This window comes from Tigriopus californicus, chromosome 9, assembly GCF_007210705.1.
Source record: "Tigriopus californicus strain San Diego chromosome 9, Tcal_SD_v2.1, whole genome shotgun sequence".
NCBI lineage: Eukaryota > Metazoa > Arthropoda > Copepoda > Harpacticoida > Harpacticidae > Tigriopus > Tigriopus californicus.
In genome coordinates this window covers 6,022,568-6,041,386 of record NC_081448.1, presented here as the reverse complement: position 1 = coordinate 6,041,386, position 18,819 = coordinate 6,022,568, and the positions used below count along the sequence as shown (strand labels likewise).

Genomic DNA, 18,819 nt, shown 5'->3' with positions numbered 1-18,819 from the left:
ATTGATGAGTACCAATGCTGGAGGGATGAGTCTTACCAGATCAATGAATCGTCCATTTATTTCAGCAGCCCATGTCATCGTTAGGCATCAGATCGGTCTTTTGTTGTGAGTGTGGTTAAGGTCTAAAGAACTCTAGAAGTAAGAAAGGTTGAAGAGGAGAATCAAACCGAAGACCCTACAACACATCTCGTCTTTTAACGCGTGAATTATTAATTGAGGGATTTGAATCAGCATCATCTGGGGAGATTTTTTTGCCTTGTTTGCGCTGCCTTTTAGATCGCTTATCTACACTTTCCCCATTTGTAGCATGAAAGTGTAGAGATCGTTGACCAAAACCAAACCCACAACATGCAAATACATTGTTTGATAACAAGAAATGGATGACGCATAGTTTGCCTGCCTCTAAGAATGATCATTTATTGATTCCACATTTAATAAATCGGGTTGACATTCCGTTGACAATGATATGTTGCCAGACCCAGATTGGGGTTTCAATCCGAAAATAGCCTCAAATTAGAGAGATGTTTGCCGCAATGGTCGATGAAGTAGAAAATGGTTCGTGGTTTTTGGCACATTTCGGATCGAAACGACAGCCCGATCGCCACCCTTTTCCCTCGGAATCCGTTTTCGGGAGCCTCGGCATTGGTTCGACTTTATCCTGATGTTTTTGTGGGGGGGCAACCATCAATGAAGGATTGGTTGGTTGGTTCGAGTCCATGGTGGGCGCTCATCTATCAATGACATTCCTGGACAGGTTGCTAACCATCATCTCACTGGTGAGGCTAGTTGTGGTCCAATTGAGAATGAACATTTACTACTGATGTGACATCAGGGTTGCCGAATGCGATTACACACTTTCACAACTTGACATCGTGACTCTTTTTGTGCAAGACAGAGCAAAGGATGCAGTTTTGTGTGAAATGGAGGTGACTCCAAAGCGACATAGCAAGAAACTGAACGTACTTGGTGAAGCCTACCAATCTTTTGCCGGTGCGAACGAAAATGAGTGGGCTTGAAATGACAGTTTTGCAAATCGAAAGTTTTTAATCATGGAATGTAAACGCGGTTTTTCGAGATCGATGCCAAGCAGCCCAATTGGCGAGACTGAGGAACAGCTGGCCTGTCTTCTTTGGTTTAGTGGGCTAAAAAGCCCTCGTATAATACGAGCACACTACCAACGGACCAAAATATCATGGATTCATTCCCGTTCCGTCGGAAAATTCTGTTTATTGTCCTGGGTTCGAGTGGTCGGTAGGTAGTAGCTCTCCACGGATGACAAACTGATGAAAAGAAAAATGCAAATCCTTTTATACAAACAGCATCATATTGAAAGGAGCCTTGTTTGCTCCACAGGATATCGTCCATTGACTCTCCCACTCAAAGCGATATTCTTTGGTTGTCAAGTACGCTTGGCTCGCCTTTCAATCGAGTGGATTCAGGAGCGATCATGGTTTTGCGGGAATAAATAAAATCTCAGGTTTATTGGAGCGGACATTTAAACAAAGACTTTCACTAAATTTAGATCGGAATGTGTGGATGAATAGAACAAAGTGGTGAACACGGCAGTTATCATGGTCAGCAAACCAAGTAGTAACTAGCTGAAAGTAACGAACTCATCGGAACAAGCTAGTGTTAAGTGTATGATGAGTGCAAAAAATAGACCAATTCCTCCAGTGGATTTATAATCGGTCGATTCTCGTTTCAGGCTCGTCAAATTCGTAAATCTTTCAGCTGTTTTTGTTGTGTGGGACAACTTCTCATATGGTCATCTTCATGGTTCAATTGTTGAGTTTTACTCGTTTCTTTTCGGACTGCCTAGCTGAAGGTGTCAATAGAGGTGTAAAGAATCACTGCCCGAAATGGGATGGGTACGCAAAAACTACATCGAAATATCAATCATCTTGATGAATACCAGCTTATGCAAAGGCTTGGCTGAACAGAAACGTAATAAGGCCTAAATTGACGGACTTGAATGGGGTCAATGAAAACAGACGCCCGAGAGACTACGTACATGTACAGCACGGTATGGTCGGGTATGGAATAATTTTCGGTACATTGGACAAGTGAAAAGCCGTTTGCCACTTTTTGCCGCCCCCTGAGGCCAACTAGGTTTCATAATGAACTATTGTGCTAAATCAATTGAACGCCATAATAAAGGTCCTTTGGGATAACTTTTGCAAACTTGCTTGCCTCTTTTTCACGGTGAATTTGATCTTGACACCTCTGACCATCAAATGGGTAAAGCCACATGTCAACCTCAACAAAGAGTAAATGTCAGCCATGGCGGTAAACGAAAAGCCAACTTCGTTTTAATGTGAGGTTTCTTCGCTACGATAAATCCACTTGCCAGACTTCTGGAAGACTCCTGGAAGACCATTAGGACTTGCTGATTATCGAAAAGACCCTATGCTATTTGTGCGCGCATATCTGAAACGCTTGCGATCGCTTGTGAAATGCAAGGATTTACCGCTCGGATCTAACAATTTCAGCGGACTATCTGATACAAGGTGCCATTTCATGGTCTCTGTTTATGGTCAAAGTTAGCACATCGTCAATCTAAAACGGTCGAATTAATTTCTACGGAATTGTTCTTAATGTCTTCGAGGCCAGATTTGTCACAGCTTATCATTTGGCAATCAAACTCATCACTGGATAATGCTATCAGTCAGTCTACATGCACTGCTTTTCTTGGTTGGAAACATGCATTCGTGGAACGGGTTTTGACATTGGCATTTCTCATTGCCTTTTCGTTTGGTTCGTGACCCCAATCTACTACTCTTCTCGTATTCGGAGTGGATATGGAAGTGAGGATATTTTACGCAAAGGTGCTTGTTCCTTGAATTCAAACTACCCAAACAGTGGGAACTGTCAACAGCTCAAGCCACCTCATTGCAAGTTAGCTGGACTTCCAATGATTTTGGTTTGAGCCCACATGAATGAACCATTCGTTGGGCTGGGGAGCCTCTGACAACCCACCCGGACGCACCCACCATTCAAAATATGTCCACTCCAGCTGTATTTGGGAGTCAAATTGCCAACCAGAAGTACGAAGACTTGACAGGAATGGATTTGCTCGATCGTATGAGGACGAATGGAAAGAGGGAGGTGTCCAAGATGAAAACGGCAACAATGTCCACCACGCTGCTTTGTTGTTGCTTTATGCATTCATTTTGAGGCCAAGGTGGTGGTTGGTTGTGACATGTGAATGGAGGAGGTTCGAAACGCTACAGATATGGCACAAAAGATGACCAAGTGCCCCAAGCCAACCTTCAGATCCCATATTATAGAATTTGACGTCTCCCAATCTGACCAATTTTGAATACGAGTCACAAGCGTGTGTTCATCTGGAAAGGGTAGCTTGTTTCCGTGGTCCCATGATGTATCTGCATTACAACAATATCTTATCATCTTCGCTGAAAAGTTGGTCTTTGAGACCCGGCTGTTTGCTACACACAGTGCTCAGATTATAAGGCAATTTTCGCCTCAAATTTTCGAATCAATGTTGATTCAAGCCAATCAACGAGAACAAAAATTTATGTGCTTCATTAGAAAGTAAAACTGCTGCTTAGAAAAGTGAAGTAAGTTACACCAAAATGAAAACACAATTGTCAAAATTTAGCGTTTGACTTGTTGATGAATTTAAATGTTAAAAAAAAATCTAAAAAAAAACCAGCGTCATTTTGGCACTAAGGTTACACATATTAGGAATAATCCTTTCCCAAACACCCACTATCATCAATGTCTACATTAGAATTAGCTTTAAGTTTAATTAAGTCAGGGCACGTTACCGAAAAAAGTAACGCGTTACCATTACCCGTTACTTTTCCTGAAAAAGAGGACCAAAAACTGCGAAAAAACGCTTATGCGATTTTTTTACGTTTAGTAAATATGACGTGAAACGAATGACTCCTACGATTATCTGTTTGATCCTACCAGTGGCAAGAAAGTCGTTGCATTTGCGAGGGAATTAAAAAAAAATCGCTCATAAAGTAGAGAAGAAAGTAACGGTAACGGGAAGGCTAAAAACCCGCTCCGTTATTGTTACTTTTTCAGAAAAGTAACNTAGAGAAGAAAGTAACGGTAACGGGAAGGCTAAAAACCCGCTCCGTTATTGTTACTTTTTCAGAAAAGTAACGTGTTACCGGTACCGTTACTCAAAAGTTAACGATATACTTCAGGCCCGGGATATGCTTTTGATAAAATACCCTACCATATATCTCAATCACATCAGATAAATGGTAAATCTATTGTTACTATGGTAAATTTCTGTTTGATATTTTGCCCGCTATTTACTGGGCATTAGTCTTTCCTCAATAAAAGGAACGAATTGCAGTTACAGTTACATTAGTCAAAAATAGTAATTTGTTACGCAACCATTACTTGAAAAAATGTAATGGCTTTACTCGTTATAATTACTTTTACTAAAATTTTAGATGACCAATACCTTATGGTTTACCCAATCCAGACCATTCTTCTCAAAAGAAATGGAGTGTTTTGACTCAAGCAGTCCTAATGCGCAACATTTGAAGATTTCTTGTCAACATTTTTCAATAATGAGCCTTGGAATTTAATCTTGGCATAATTGTTCAAAATGTATTGCATCATAGTTCGTTGAGGAGTCAAGATTGGGATCCTGGATGGGATAATGATTGTTAAAGGTTTGAAACAATGCCGCAAAATTCATGATGGAAAACAGTATTAGACTTTGTGAAGTTGGTAAAGCTTCTCTGTAAGAAGCCCATCCTTAAGTGAAGTGAAGTGAAGAGGCTTTGGAAATTTGAAGCTTCATATTCAAGCCAAGGAGACATTTTCCATGCTTAAGTCCAACGGAATTTGATTGAGAAGATGTAAAAAATAAAGCAGCAAATGCAACAAGATTCAAAACCAATTACACCTTCAGAGCGGTTAAGAGCAAACACAATTTTCAACCCTGACTTTCTTTGATCAAAATATGCTAGATGGAATAAGTAAAAATGGCAATTTCTGTTAAGTTTTGAGGGTCTTCAGGTGTCACGAGATAAACGAAAAATCAAGGCCATTCTGGAAGCTGAAAAAGGAACGAGTAACGAGTAATTCTTGTAGATTTTGGGTCGTTACAAATACACAATTTTAAGATGTAATGCAATTACAGTTCCTTTTTCGAGAAAACGAACGAATTACTGTAATTTCGTTACTAATGCCCTGGCTATTCATAATCTAAGTAAGTCTGAATTAGGCTTCAGATCCAATTTTTTATTTTCTTCAAAGGTTGCGTGATTAGATGGTTCAAGTATAGCGAGAATAAGTGCTTGGTTTTTTAATTTTCAATGGTCTCGAATGTCGTGTTGGATCGTTTTATAAACCCAATTGCGAAATAAACCACGGCAAACAAAACAAAAATGGTAGGCAATCCCTTTCTGGCCAATTGCACACAGATCTTGAGTATCTTTTCATCATCTCCCACCAAATTATTGTAAAAGGACATCCGGGCGTTGATCTCGCTCTGCTCATCCCGAGCAATCAAATTCTTAGACCTCTTAGATTGCGATACCTCCATGATTATTGGCATGGGATTAGCTCGCGAGTTTACGTTCAAATCTGGCTTGGTAAAAAGTTTCTTGGGTTCCATGTTGTCGCCGTCGATGGGTGTTGCCTTGCCATGATGATTGACTTCCCGATCGTCCTCCAGCCGCAAGCTATCGATAAACGTGTGGATGATCACTTCCAAGAATGGAATCAACAAACAGAACAAGAGCCAAAGATCTATCATCTTGATATATGCCGTCTTGGGAAGAGAGTTGGACACACTGATGAAGAGTGTGGTCAAAACCAACAACGAGGTCAAGTTCACCGTGACCACGGCCTCGAAGAAGAACGCTTTAAAGTAGTTAGTACTGAACGCCACTATGCAGATGAGAGTGGTGGGCAGATATGTGGTCATGATTTCACTCAAAATCCGGCGACCCAAAGCAATTTCCACAATGACCGAGTCGAGATTTGGTGCCATTTCCGATTCATAGATTTGCCATCCTTTGATGAAATATTGGGTCAAATCGATTTTTCCTGTGTAGCTCAAGACGCTCTTTCTGAGACGAGCAAAATTGCCAGAGTTCCCTTTCATGATGAATTGCATTTGACATTGTTGACTATCAAATGGATAGATATTCATGTCAAACTCGCACAGGAACTTGACGGTGTAGACACGGGATATTTTCAAAACATTCTCGGATCCCTTATAGATATGAGTATTTTGGAGCAATTCATATGAGCTCTCTTGAAAATGGCCCAGCCGAGCTACGGTAATATACGACTTTTCGTCATTGATGGACTCTTCCTTTTCCTCGGTGTTAAAGAAGAGTACCTCGGGGATCCAGATCTTTTTTTTATCCATAGAGTTGAGTGTATTCAAGAACGAATCCTCCTTCAAGTTTTGGAACGTCAATCGGGAATCGATCCATTCCAAATTCAACTGGAATTGAAGAGTGATGTAGGAGTCCACTTCGTCAATACTTAAAATAGAAAGAATTTCCACGCTGGCATTGATCGGAGTGAGAGTCAAATCCCCTTGGGGTGGAGCGGGAATATCCTTGATATATGATTTGTCGATGATGATCATCTCACAATCAAACTCGTCACTCTTATCCTCGCAATCAATCCGTCCATCGCATCGCGAACCAATGCCTACACAACTGCCATCTAAGCAATTGAATTCGCTTCCATTGCAAGCGTTAAAGTTAATGGACACCTTGGAATGTTCAGTGAAGATCCCATTGCATTTGTCACCATGAAAGTCCCACAGGAATGTACCCAGAGGATATTCAGTGGTGTTAGTCGTGGCATAGACACTGGGATCGGTGAGCAACTCTAGATGCCACTTTGATAGAAGAGGGTCCCAAAATAGTCGAGTGTTGGTAAAACCATTGAAGCTATGCCTCCCATTCACAACCAATCCGATCCAGCTGAATTTTGAGTCAAACAATGATCCAAAGCATAAACCTGGGGCAGAAGAAGCCTAGTTTGAAATCAAGGATTCAATAAGGAAACCGTGATAGTTGATCTACCTCTCATTTGGAGGTACGGCGATTGTTCAAATTCGCAAAAGAATTCGGTTCGATCATCACACGACAAATCGTTCCAAGCATCACGGTATGGCCAAACGGTTTGGCAATTCTCAATGGTATTGCCATTGGGTTCTCCGAAATACCAAGGTTGAAAGGCGTCAGGTTCCAAAGGTTCCCTGGTATTGATGTTTTCAAAAGTACCTTCGTTGTACAAATCCCACCAACCACCCCAAAATCCAGCTGAAAGTGACAAAGGGAATGACGAATCTTGAAATCATGCAATTGAAGAACAAGAGCGAGAACAAGGTGAGACTCACGCCCCGTCCAAATTGTGTAAGGACTCTCCCTGTAAACTTCGATGAGTAGATCCTGAGTTTGACGGCTCGCTACCACCGATATGCGTGCCCTCATTTTTCTACAAATATCCAACGCACTCGTCATGTTTCGCTTGTCAGGAAAGAACACGTGGCCAGGCCTTAATGGTTTGCACAATTGCTCCATTTTGATCTCATCCTCCACCATGTTCTCCAATTCGAACTCGCTTTCTTCCCAATTGACCACGTTTCCTTTAGCAAATGATCTGAAACATTTGGCATAGCATGGCCACCAAAAACGAGTTTACAGTGCTGACATGGCGTGTATTGGTGCATTACCGGCAAGTGGTCCAATCCTGGGCATCCTTCTCAGATAAGGCCTTGTTCCATATATTGAAATCGGACAATAGCCCAGCGGGATTTGAACAACCTCCTTGAAAATCAAAACTGCACCTTCCGATATGAGTCTTATTCAGAAAATCTGATGGGATCGTAAAATTCTTTAAGTTCGTATCCTCAAAGTTGATGTTTAAAGTCACTCCATCCTGTAAGATCAACGTCAAACGTATCTCATTAGGTCTCAGATTTCCTGTAGTTGCAAACTTACCTTGACCATCCTCAAATATGAATTGGCTTTCTCATAACTCAAACACACGTGGGTCCATTTGTTGGGTATCCAGATTTCGTATCGTTGGGATCCTGGATCTTGAAGTAGATAGCTTGTCATCTCTGGATAACCAATACCGAAGAACGAAGTGGGATAGTTGGCTCCAAACCAAAGCATCTTGAACGAAGGTTCTTCAACGTCTTCTCGCCAATCCTCAATGGTAATCAATCGACTCTTTCCTTCATAGAAACCCAGCATTTGAAAATTGAACCGAATGCACATGGTAATATCAACCATTTCCACCGAAGCACCACGCAATGATGCTCCTCCCACGGGAGATGGGTCGGTTAAGTTCAATACATTCCGAAACACCTTGACTGCCCCGCAATTGAGAAACAGGGCGCTGAGATTGATCAGAATGAGGAACATTTCTTTGACGCTCGTTTAATGGGAATAGAATGATATTCAATATCCGACGAAATGGTGGCTTTTGATTGCCTCGATAGTACGTAGCCGAATTAGATATTTGTACCCAGATATGTCCTCTTTAAGAAACTAGCGACAGCCAAGTCTTTTCAAAGAGACTGTCCGTAGGATATTGGAAATAATTAGGTACATGGAGGGTTTGAAAATAACGATGTGTTGACAAAGAACCATGAAACTACATTACAATTTGCCTTCTGTCATGGAATTAATGATTGTTTTCCAGCCACAAGGTAACACTGCTCACCACAGAGCGTTGTAGTGAGAGCAAGAGTTACTGTACCTAGAAAAGGCCAAAGCCGACTGATTCTTGGTCCCTTTAGAACGATACTACTTTAGTACCTTTTTAATGCATTCAAGCTGGTCAATATTTTAAGAGCTTCATACTCTGCATCAGCCCGGGCCAATTGAAAACAAATAGACTAAAAAAATGACATGCATCTAATCTTGATTCCATTTGGAAAATATAGGAAAATTTATCATTTATTGTTGTATGTATGCTAAAAATTATTGACTAATGACTCAGAGGACTTACCAAGAGCAAAAGACACCAATATTTTCTGTCAAAAGTCATTTGAGAATAGCAGGTATTTCTTCTGGAATGTTAAACCACCATTGCTTGCGCTTCATTTGATATTTATAAAGCGAAGTCTGCCAATACATAATTAAGATTCTCATGACCACAGTAAACTCAAAGTGCTCCAATTATGGTTTATGGCATTATAGGTCACAAGAGGCCACATATATATATTATATGAATGGAACGTGCACAAGTGACAGATTGAAAGAAGGGAAACACGAAATTATCATTATCAGTATTTTGTTGTTCGAAAACCTGCCACTTCTTATAAGACGCTGAGATTGATTCCTTTTGATAGATACGGCATTTGTTATAAAAATAGATGAAGTGGCACATAACTATGTGAATGAAACGTAAAATGCTAACGAGGGGAATACCGAGGCCCCAAATATGTTGATGAACATACGCATAACATTGATTGTCCGAATTGTTCTTCTTGAAATTATTGAGCAACTTAGCTTGGCATGACACAAATGATTGGTTTTTTTTCAGAACGGGAAATAGAAAAAATATCTGTATTGGCGGTAAGCTTATCCAAAATGCGGCTCATGCCAGTATAATACCGTAAATCCGGCGAATGCTTCATCTCAATATGTGAGATGAAAATGTCTATTAGGAGTCATATTCCAATCTTGAACTGGTAAATTGGCCGGGCTTCACTCGTTCTTCAATGAACCAAACGAGTAACAGGTACCAGTTGATTTGGCCGAAGTTGAGTGATACATTGCACAAACATTCCTTTTCCTAACAAGTACCAGGCATTTGAAACATTACTTAAGGGAATCAAAATACCCTCTCAGAAAAGCCATGGAGTACGTCAGTAGTGAAGTGGAAAGCTCGGTCGGAGATCGAACGTCTTCTAGCGAGGTTTTGTAGAGCTATGCGTTACCTCCTTATCAGATGCATCCCCCGCAGAGAGAATACTCAATGAATTTTATCTTCATGTTCGAGCAATCCATTAAGAGATAACGCAAAACTGAAACGTCTTCTAGCGAGGTTTCAGAGATCTATTCACTCAACTACTGTCGTGCTCCATAGACATGCTAAGTTGGTCGATTTTGGGACGAGATTGGGTTTTCCATTCCAAGCCAAGATTAATATTTTTATTAAATTTTGCAGACTTCCTTACCACTGCTGGGATTGGAATCCCAGCAGGTCAAGACGAGAATTTTTTTTCCGGTATTTTGATCAAATAATGGTCTAAATCTAATTTAAAGGATGCTACTGGATCAACACCTTCATATTCCCTACAAATATTTGAGGGCAGCAAATTGAACAATCAAGGAGCCCAAGGAATTACGAAGAGAGTTGGACGTCATTGTTCGAACTAGCCTTGATTGTCGAAGGCTTGAAGGTGCTCTCAAAACGCACGTTAAGCCTCTACGGTCACTACAATTGACCCTAAATCCTGGGTTGGGACAAAGCTCATGGATGCTTTTGAAGACGTACAGTATCAGATACCTTTCGTACCTTCTTTGAATACTGTAGAGTCCCCATTCAAGGCTTTTCCAATACGAGAGCTCTCTCATACCCACAATATTTCTAGCAAAACATCTTTGGACCTGCTCGACCTTTTGCAAACCAGCTGAACTTATTGGAGTCCAAAAGGGCGAGGCATATTCAAGTTGCCGCTGGACTAGAGGGCACTCTAGGCTGAACAATCGACTTGTACAGAGTTAGCATCGTGATGCTATCTCTGGACTTAAACGTGCGATATATCCAACCACATGTTTGAAAAGCTTTACCAACTTTCAACTGCATATTAGGATGCAATGAAGTCATCCATACCAATATCCACAGTCAAAAGAGAAGGCTAAAATATGCAGAAAAATTGTCCATTTTTGACAAAATAATATGCATGAAAGCTGGTCAAAATATGCCAAAAATATGGGCTAAACCTAAATTATGCATCTTAATTGGTCAAAGCATGCAAAAAAGACATCCTCTTAAAATAATAAATCAAGAAAATGCTTTAAATTTGAAAAAGAAAAGAAACAAAATATCGTCGCAAATAATGACTGCAGAAGATAAGAACGGTTTTGAAAGCAACAAAGAGGACAAATGGCAGGTAATCGCAACAATATGCATTTGATTCACTCAAGCAAACCCAAATTCCTTTGCAATATTATTTGATTGTATTTGTATTGCCAGTTAAGATCATTGGAAATGTGTGTTGACAATCCAACTAGCAAATTGCCAACACCCCAGTTACACAACAGGATGGGCTGTGCATTACATGTTGTAGGAAGCCTATGTCAAATGATCCTTTCTCAAGATCGGCTATTGGTTGAAAAAATTGAATGACACATAGTTTTGTAATGGTTTGACCTTAACTTTTATTTATCTTCAAATGCAATATTTCGTGCCAACAAGAAATTAGAGTATTTGGTGTGTAAACGTGACTCTCCGAACATACCCAGATTACTAATTGTACAGTAGGTGACCATTGAAGCAAGCAGGCAATTTAAAGTAAAAAGTATAAAAGCACATTTTTATTTGTCTAATATATTCTTAAAGGGCTCTATTGATGTCCTCATTGTTTTCAAATGCTGCTATCATGGATATTTTAAGATGATTGAAAATGTAGGTAAAAAATGTGAAATAAGTTGAGAATGAAATCAAACTTTCCACCGTTTTTTTAGAATATATCTAAAATAAACCTCATATGATTACTAAATTTACCTTCAATGGGTGCTAATAAAGGATTTTTGAAGGATTTTAGAAACACAGCCATTTACAAAAGCTGGCGTTGAACTGTAAATTATTGATTAATGACAGCATATTCTTTAAGTAAAAGTTAATGGAAACATGAGCCTTACTTTGGGTTATGGGAATAATGAAGGTGTAATATACTTTTGATCTGTTAATCAAGCTTGCTTTTTTGTCATGCAACTTGTCATTTTGACTTGTATATCGTGCCATATCGTTCGGCCAAATGAACAATTAGCCATAAACTTGTTAGTTCTGGACAAATCAAGAACAGCGGTTATATTTAGTTGTAGTACTTATATTCCTCTCCCGTCTGCAAATGCCATTATACTAAAACGGGCCATATTATGGACCACAACAGTTGGTTCTCAAACGCTAAACCAAATTTTCGTCTAAAGACCATTTTAGGCTATGCAACCAAGTTTTTCCACATCTTCCAATCCTCAGACAGTGACACTTCACTCCAGGTGCATCGTTTTCCCTCCTTGGAAAATAAGGTTCCTGTTCGATACTTCCAATTAAATCCTGCTGAACATGATGTGTGTGGAATATCAAAGGCTCAACGATGGGTCAATGAAGCACAAAAAAATTCAATACTTCAACTAAACAAGCTTCGCTTGTGATGCAGGGAATGACTTCTCTGGTTGTATCCATTCTGTAGACGACTCTTCTGATAATGAGGCTTTAGTTGGCCAAATTTGAATAAGACTTGGCATTAAATTTCAAACACCATATGCAAAATTTATCTACCTTCAACCCATCTACCATGTTCCAACAAAATTGTTCCGATTTGAGTTTTCTATCTTATATTTAGCATAACTTTTGTGTTTCACAATCGACTTTGGACTTTATTTTTTCATTTTGCTCCTTAAGCTTACTGAATGAAATGTTTTGTTCCTCATGAGCTCCATTGACCGCAAGATAGCGCTCTAGGCGTGGTCAAATCCCCCGGTAGACGTTCGGCATGAAGGCCATATCCAGGTTTAGTGCTAATTTTGGCCCATCTCTATCATATGATTATGTTGGCGTGGATCATTAGTCTATGGGCGGCAATTCTGGGCGGGGGAGGGGGCACATCTTCTAGACATTGTAAAACAATCCGAACTTGGAACTGATGAGTGGGTTGGAGCGCCGTGATAGTACGGCTTGGGAACAGGATGAGCAATTTTGGGAATCAGCTTGACTTTTGGACACCAAGCGGACAAAACCATAAAACTTTAAAACTACAACTCTTTCGGAAAATTTGCTTGAAACTGTTAACTTTTTTTAGAAATAGCTCATTCATTGATGGTGTCAAAAGTAAGATAAGTCTTTAAAACTCTATTCCTATATATCTCTTACATACCCAACGGAAGGTTTCTTACAGGCATTTTTAAAACCTATTTTTTTCTCTCCTGAGACAGCAAGCCTCCGTCTACCAGTGCATCGTTGGCGCAAAGCTTTCAAGAACTAGGACAGCTTAGCATTACACTATAATTGTTTAGATTTGATTATTCAACATTATTACGTATTTTTTGCAAGACTATTTTTCTTTAAAAATCATGAGCCTTCTGGGAATTCCTTTCAAAAACAGTTAATACTAAAAAATGAACATACCTTATTGCTAAAGTTTAAGGAGGATATTTCTTTCATATATAACATTTGTTTTTCATAACCAAGTTGCTAAAAGTATTGTAAAGTAGGTTTTTTTGGATTTTAAACTACATTAATGCTCTTAGTAATATAGATGAACGATATTGATTTAACTTTATAACTCAGTTATTTATCAAGATACTTGATTATGATTTTCAAATTGCAATGTATATTTCGGAACCAAAAAAAGTAGTGAAATAATTTGTCAGTTTTGTACAAACGTTAGTTGCAACTATGTTTGCTATGTTTATTCACAAAGTTTACATTTTACAAGTAATGATTCCATGCGTTGTTTACCATACTTAAGCTTACTTTTGAACACCTTGTGTCCCCTTTTGTTCACTTTTGTCCACTTTTGGACACTTTTGGTGTCCAAAAGTCGAGCTGATTTCCAAAATTGCCCAACCTGCAAAGCTTGCATATAATCATTACCAACCATTTTCGAACACGTTGTCGGGCTACATTTAGAAATAGACAAAAGAGGCTTTTAAACATGGAGGAACTGTAAAAGGGGGTCCTGGCCAAATATGACAAAGGTGAGACCACCATGAGAATTGCCAATAGATTTGACATCCACTTACTCAGGGTACAGAATGACTCTCCAAGTCCAGGCCTACCTTGAACAAAGGTTGGGGTCTAGGGGATTTTGGGAGACATTGGTTTGGCCCCCAAATAGCCCCAACCTGAATCCCTTGGATTACAACATCTAGGGGAATGTGGAGACCAAGGTATGTGCCCCCATCCATCACAACGTGGGCCAACTAAAGGCTACATTTGGTAAGACCTGGGCCACCATGGACGATGAGAACATGAAGAAGATTTTTGCCAACTTTGTCACAGACTCAAACCCTGCGTGGCCGTCAAAGGCGATGTATTTGAGAAATAGGATTCTTCGATATTTTTTCTGCACACTTTAACTTTATGTCTTAAAGCTCTCCGACTCACTACAATTGATTTCTACTTTATTAAGTCCATGGGAATCAATATGTAGATGATAATATGGTGCACTCGGTAAAAGATGAAGTACTTTCTCTTGTCGCTCTTATCAAGCGATCCTCGCCGCGATCACTCCAGCACGTTGAAGTCTCTCAAATGGGGAAACAATTACGCCGCCAGTAGACCGGCCTCGGCTGGCTCAAATCCTATTCGTTCCTTCTCGATTCTGGACCCCCAAAAATATGTGGTTCCATATCGATTCAGGTGAAGATGTACCAGGTTTTTCACTCTCGTTTGCAGACAGCAACAGAGGTCGAAATCATTTGTTTCTTATTGTTAATCGGCACCAATGGTTCTTTAATACATACCGAGGGCTCCATAAGTCATCATTTTCAATTGGGGGATTGGACCGATTCTCTCCACTATGATCAAATTTGATGGCCGATGTAAAACGCCCCTTCTTGAAGCAAGTTTCTTCAAAAAGTTCCAACCCATAACCCTTATACCCTGCTTCAATTAGTATTTTGGGTTGAAGCTCACGTTGATCTTTGTGAATATGAAGGTTTCCCAGACAGGTGATGCCATTATGGAAATACCTCATGCGGCATATTTGACTTGGCAAACTTTCAATTTAGATTTTAATAATGGTTTGTCGTCTTTTTAAGATTAGGCTTAATAAGGGCTAAATTTTGTATCCAGGCAATGCTTTGATATCTAACTTTTTTTAATATTATGAACGGCATCATTATAAATGTCAAAAGAAAGTTGGGATCGAAATGACCACACTCGGAAGACAAGTCTCATTCATTGCAAAGAACCTGGGAATCAGCCGCCAAGTTGTCAATGATATTAGAAATAGATTCAAAGCCTGAGAAAACAGTGTGGATACCGGCTATAATTAATGGTTTCAAACGTCGAATAAGACGAATCAATTGGAGTCACCATGGGTGTGGATGAAATTCTGCTCAATGACCTTTGGGTCGACGCCATTAGACACTCCACTATTAGATGATGAAGTTAAGGGCATTCAACAGTTCTCATCCATGATGGATTTAGGTGTAGTTCTCCAAAATAATGGAAAATTCAATGAGCATATCCAGTTGAAAGTTGATAAAGCTTTTCAAACATGTGGTTGGATATATCGCACGTTTTGGTCCAGAGATAGTATCACAATGCTAACTCTGTACAAGTCGATTGTTCAGCCGCATCTTGAATATGCCCCTCCCATTTGGGCTCCAATAAGTTCAGCTGGTTTGCAAAAGGTCGAGCAGCTCCAAACATATTGTACCAGGAATATTGTGGGTATGAGAGAGCTCTCGTATTGGAAAAGCCTTGAATGGGTAGCCTACAAGGGTAGCCTTGAAGCCTACAGTATTCAAAGAAGGTACGAAATGTATCTGATACTGCACGTCTTCAAAAGCATCCATGAGCTTTGTCCCAACCCAAGATTTAGGGTCAATTCTAGTGACCGTCAAGGCTTAGCGTGCGTTTTGAGAGCACCTTCACGCACTTGAGATTCCAGGCTAGTTAAAACAATGAAGTCCAACTCTCTTCGTAATTCCTTGGGCTCCTTCATTGTTCAATTTGCTGCCCTCAAATATTGGTAGGGAATATGTAGATGTTGATCCAGTAGCATCCTTTAAAATCAGAATTAGACCATTATTTGATCAAAATACCTGATCAACCCTACATTCGGGCTGGCCAGATCTGCCAACTTTAATTCATTGGTGGATCAAATATTATATGAATATAAAATCTAAAATAATTGATACCTTTTTCCTGCTTGAATTGCTGGGGCTCCTTTTCCCAGTAACGGTAAGGAAGTCCGCAAAAAAAGACATTTGCTTGACTTGTTGCGTTGTCAAGAAAAAACACATTTCAGGAAAGCTTCCAGTCTCAATTCTAGGTTACTAAGGCTAAAAAAAAAATTAAAAAGATGGACAAGATGAAGGAAGAACTGTCGACCATCGGAAACAAGTACTGGCTCTGACCTTCACATACTTCTAAAACCCAATAGATCATGCCGATTGTCTTGCGCCTATCGTCGTCTAAACTTAAAGACCGACGACAGTCTTTGCTTCACATGGCTATCCTCCATGCTTTACAACGCTTTTTTTTCCTTCCCTTGATAGCCATTAGGCCCCATTACTGTTGTTGTTGTTTGTAATGGCCACGCAATTAACTGGACCTCTAATTGTGAATCATCTTTTCAATCAGTGAAACAAATGCCAAATGATGTGACGCTCCACGCACATCCATCTCGTCGTGCGAAAACCATCGACTCAAGCCTTGGGCGGTCTAACATCCATGTCTAATTTCTATCCTAGTCTATCGACACTTGAAAATTCCGCGGTTACGTGATTGACAATTCAGTGTTGCGTGAGTAGTTTCCGCATTTTCACGCTTCCATTTATCGTCGATTTTCCAAATCAATGGCTTTTAGCGGCGTGTGGGTGACTTATTCAAAATGGGCCGTTTGGTTCAAATAAGCAATAAATTTCCATGAAAAAAATGTTGAGACGAGTTGAACCTTAATTTTTCGCCAAATAAAATATGATTACAATAAAAAATCAGTAATTTAGAAATTTTAGGGCCTGGAATGTGTTCATTATGGCCTTTCCATAAAGACCTTTTGGATGGACTCAACAAAAGAATTCTAACGTAGTACATTCGAATTCATTGAAGGCTGCTCGGGCCCCAATTTCCACAACTGACACATGGGCAGAGCATGTGGAGGCCCTCCTCAATGAGTGGAATTTCAGGGTGTGGTAAAAAAAGAAGACAACGGGAACACATCCCTAAGGACTCCAAAGTCATTGGCACCCAAATTATCTCAAACATTAGACTTTCCACTGACTCTCTGTATTCGTAAAGTGCACATCTAGAGATTATATGTTAGACTGCCGCCGCATACCTCAAGGGTACCCGTTCCCCCCGCGATTTCAGTTCTTTGGCTTTCAGTATTTGAAATGTCCCACTGAATGCCGTCAATTGAGTCCATCTGATGATCCTAGGCCCATCTCGGCAAATTGATACTGGATCTCACTTAATTCTGTTTGAGTCTGAGTGTGCTGGCTTTAGTCACCTGAGTACTTGAAATCTGATTTCAATGTGATTGGTCCTTAGAAAGCTGGCCGGGTATCACTCAACTGCAGGAAAACGAAGGTTCTTACAAAGAATACAGACCAATTTGTAAATAAGTTCAGCTAAGTTCTGTGTGCAAAATTGAGTTCTGCTGGAATTTCAGAATTCATGGCTCGAAACCCGCTGAGAAACTAAAATCAAGCAACAGCAGTTTCTTGACCTAAAAAAATATAAGCACAATGTCCCAATCGATATATATTTAGCTGTTAGCTGATAGTGTCTTTGTGCTAGCCGCAAAAGTGCGTGTACATAGTGCAAAGTCCGACCATTAATCTCCGTTACTTCTTTCTATGATCTATAGCTAGAAAAATCTGTCTCTCTCCACTTTAACAGAGAGGTCATTAAGTTGGGAATCAGACGGGAATTTTTTGAAGTGCAGGGGGCGGGGACAGCATCCTGAAAAGTGGAATAGTGGAGCGGAATTTCCACACGTCATGCTCTCCTTTTCTCTCTCGCTCTCTTTCTAGATCTGCACCTCGTATGTAGTCCTCGAATCTCGGCGCTAGAAGAGAAAGGGGGAAGAAAGGTGCTTGTTCCACGGTGTTATGTACGAGGTGCTTTCATAATCATTATGTATTCTCTTTAACATTTTTTTGTTATTGGTCTGGTAGCTAAGGTTGCAAGGTTATGATTGTCCTATTTCCATTTGGCCATGGCATATCAAAGCCAACTGGCCCGATGATAACGTGATTTTACAATGGACGAAATTGTGATACAAAAGCTTCTGGACGCTGCCTATGTTTAAGATTGCAGCAAAAGTTAGAGGTTAGGCAAAGGGATAGCCCCCTTACGCTGCACGAAATATGTTTTAGGTTCCGCACTTCAGAGGGCGCTTTGTCATTAAGCCTCCACCAAATAATGGGTCGTCGATTGGGCTAATTCCTTTTCATTGAATTATAATGCGTTTGTGTTGTTTTTGGCTAACTCTATCAAAATCTTATTCATAGTTAGTCCCCCGGGTCCCATAATCTCTGGAAAGGAAATTGCGTCCGAAGCAAGGCAAGAGAAATTTATTTAGCAATCTACCGTGCCTCTTGCCGTTTTCTTCGGGCCGTGTAGAGTTGCAAGTAAGGGCCCTTGTTTGGCGAATAACCCTCCTTTTTTCATTGGCGTTCTTCCGCGCCTTTGCCAGATCGACGGCAGAACGAATCTAAACTAGGGATGGAAGGGGGATAGATTTCTGATGAGATCAAATAAATAATCNAGAAAGGTCGGCTGAAATACGTACTGTTTACCGAGGAACGCAGGGGGTTCTACGTTGCGAGTCGCGTTTCCGCTCAATTGACTGGATTTCGAGGTGATATTAACAACGGTAACAACAACAAAGTCTAGATCATCATCATCATCATCTGGATCATTAAGTGCCTAAGGATA

The 18,819-nt window shown here is 40.1% G+C and overlaps 1 protein-coding gene across 1 annotated transcript; it reads right to left on the bottom strand.

Annotated features, from left to right (window-relative positions):
- Positions 1-5,211: 5,211 nt before the first annotated feature.
- LOC131887099 (uncharacterized) lies at positions 5,212-8,857 on the bottom strand. Its single transcript, XM_059235610.1, has 5 exons — positions 7,962-8,857; positions 7,694-7,899; positions 7,358-7,620; positions 7,041-7,280; positions 5,212-6,975 (listed from the first exon to the last, which is right to left on the bottom strand). The coding sequence occupies exons 1-5, from the start codon at positions 8,388-8,390 to the stop codon at positions 5,297-5,299; spliced, it is 2,817 nt and encodes a 938-aa protein (XP_059091593.1). The 5' UTR covers positions 8,391-8,857; the 3' UTR covers positions 5,212-5,296.
- Positions 8,858-18,819: the final 9,962 nt, after the last annotated feature.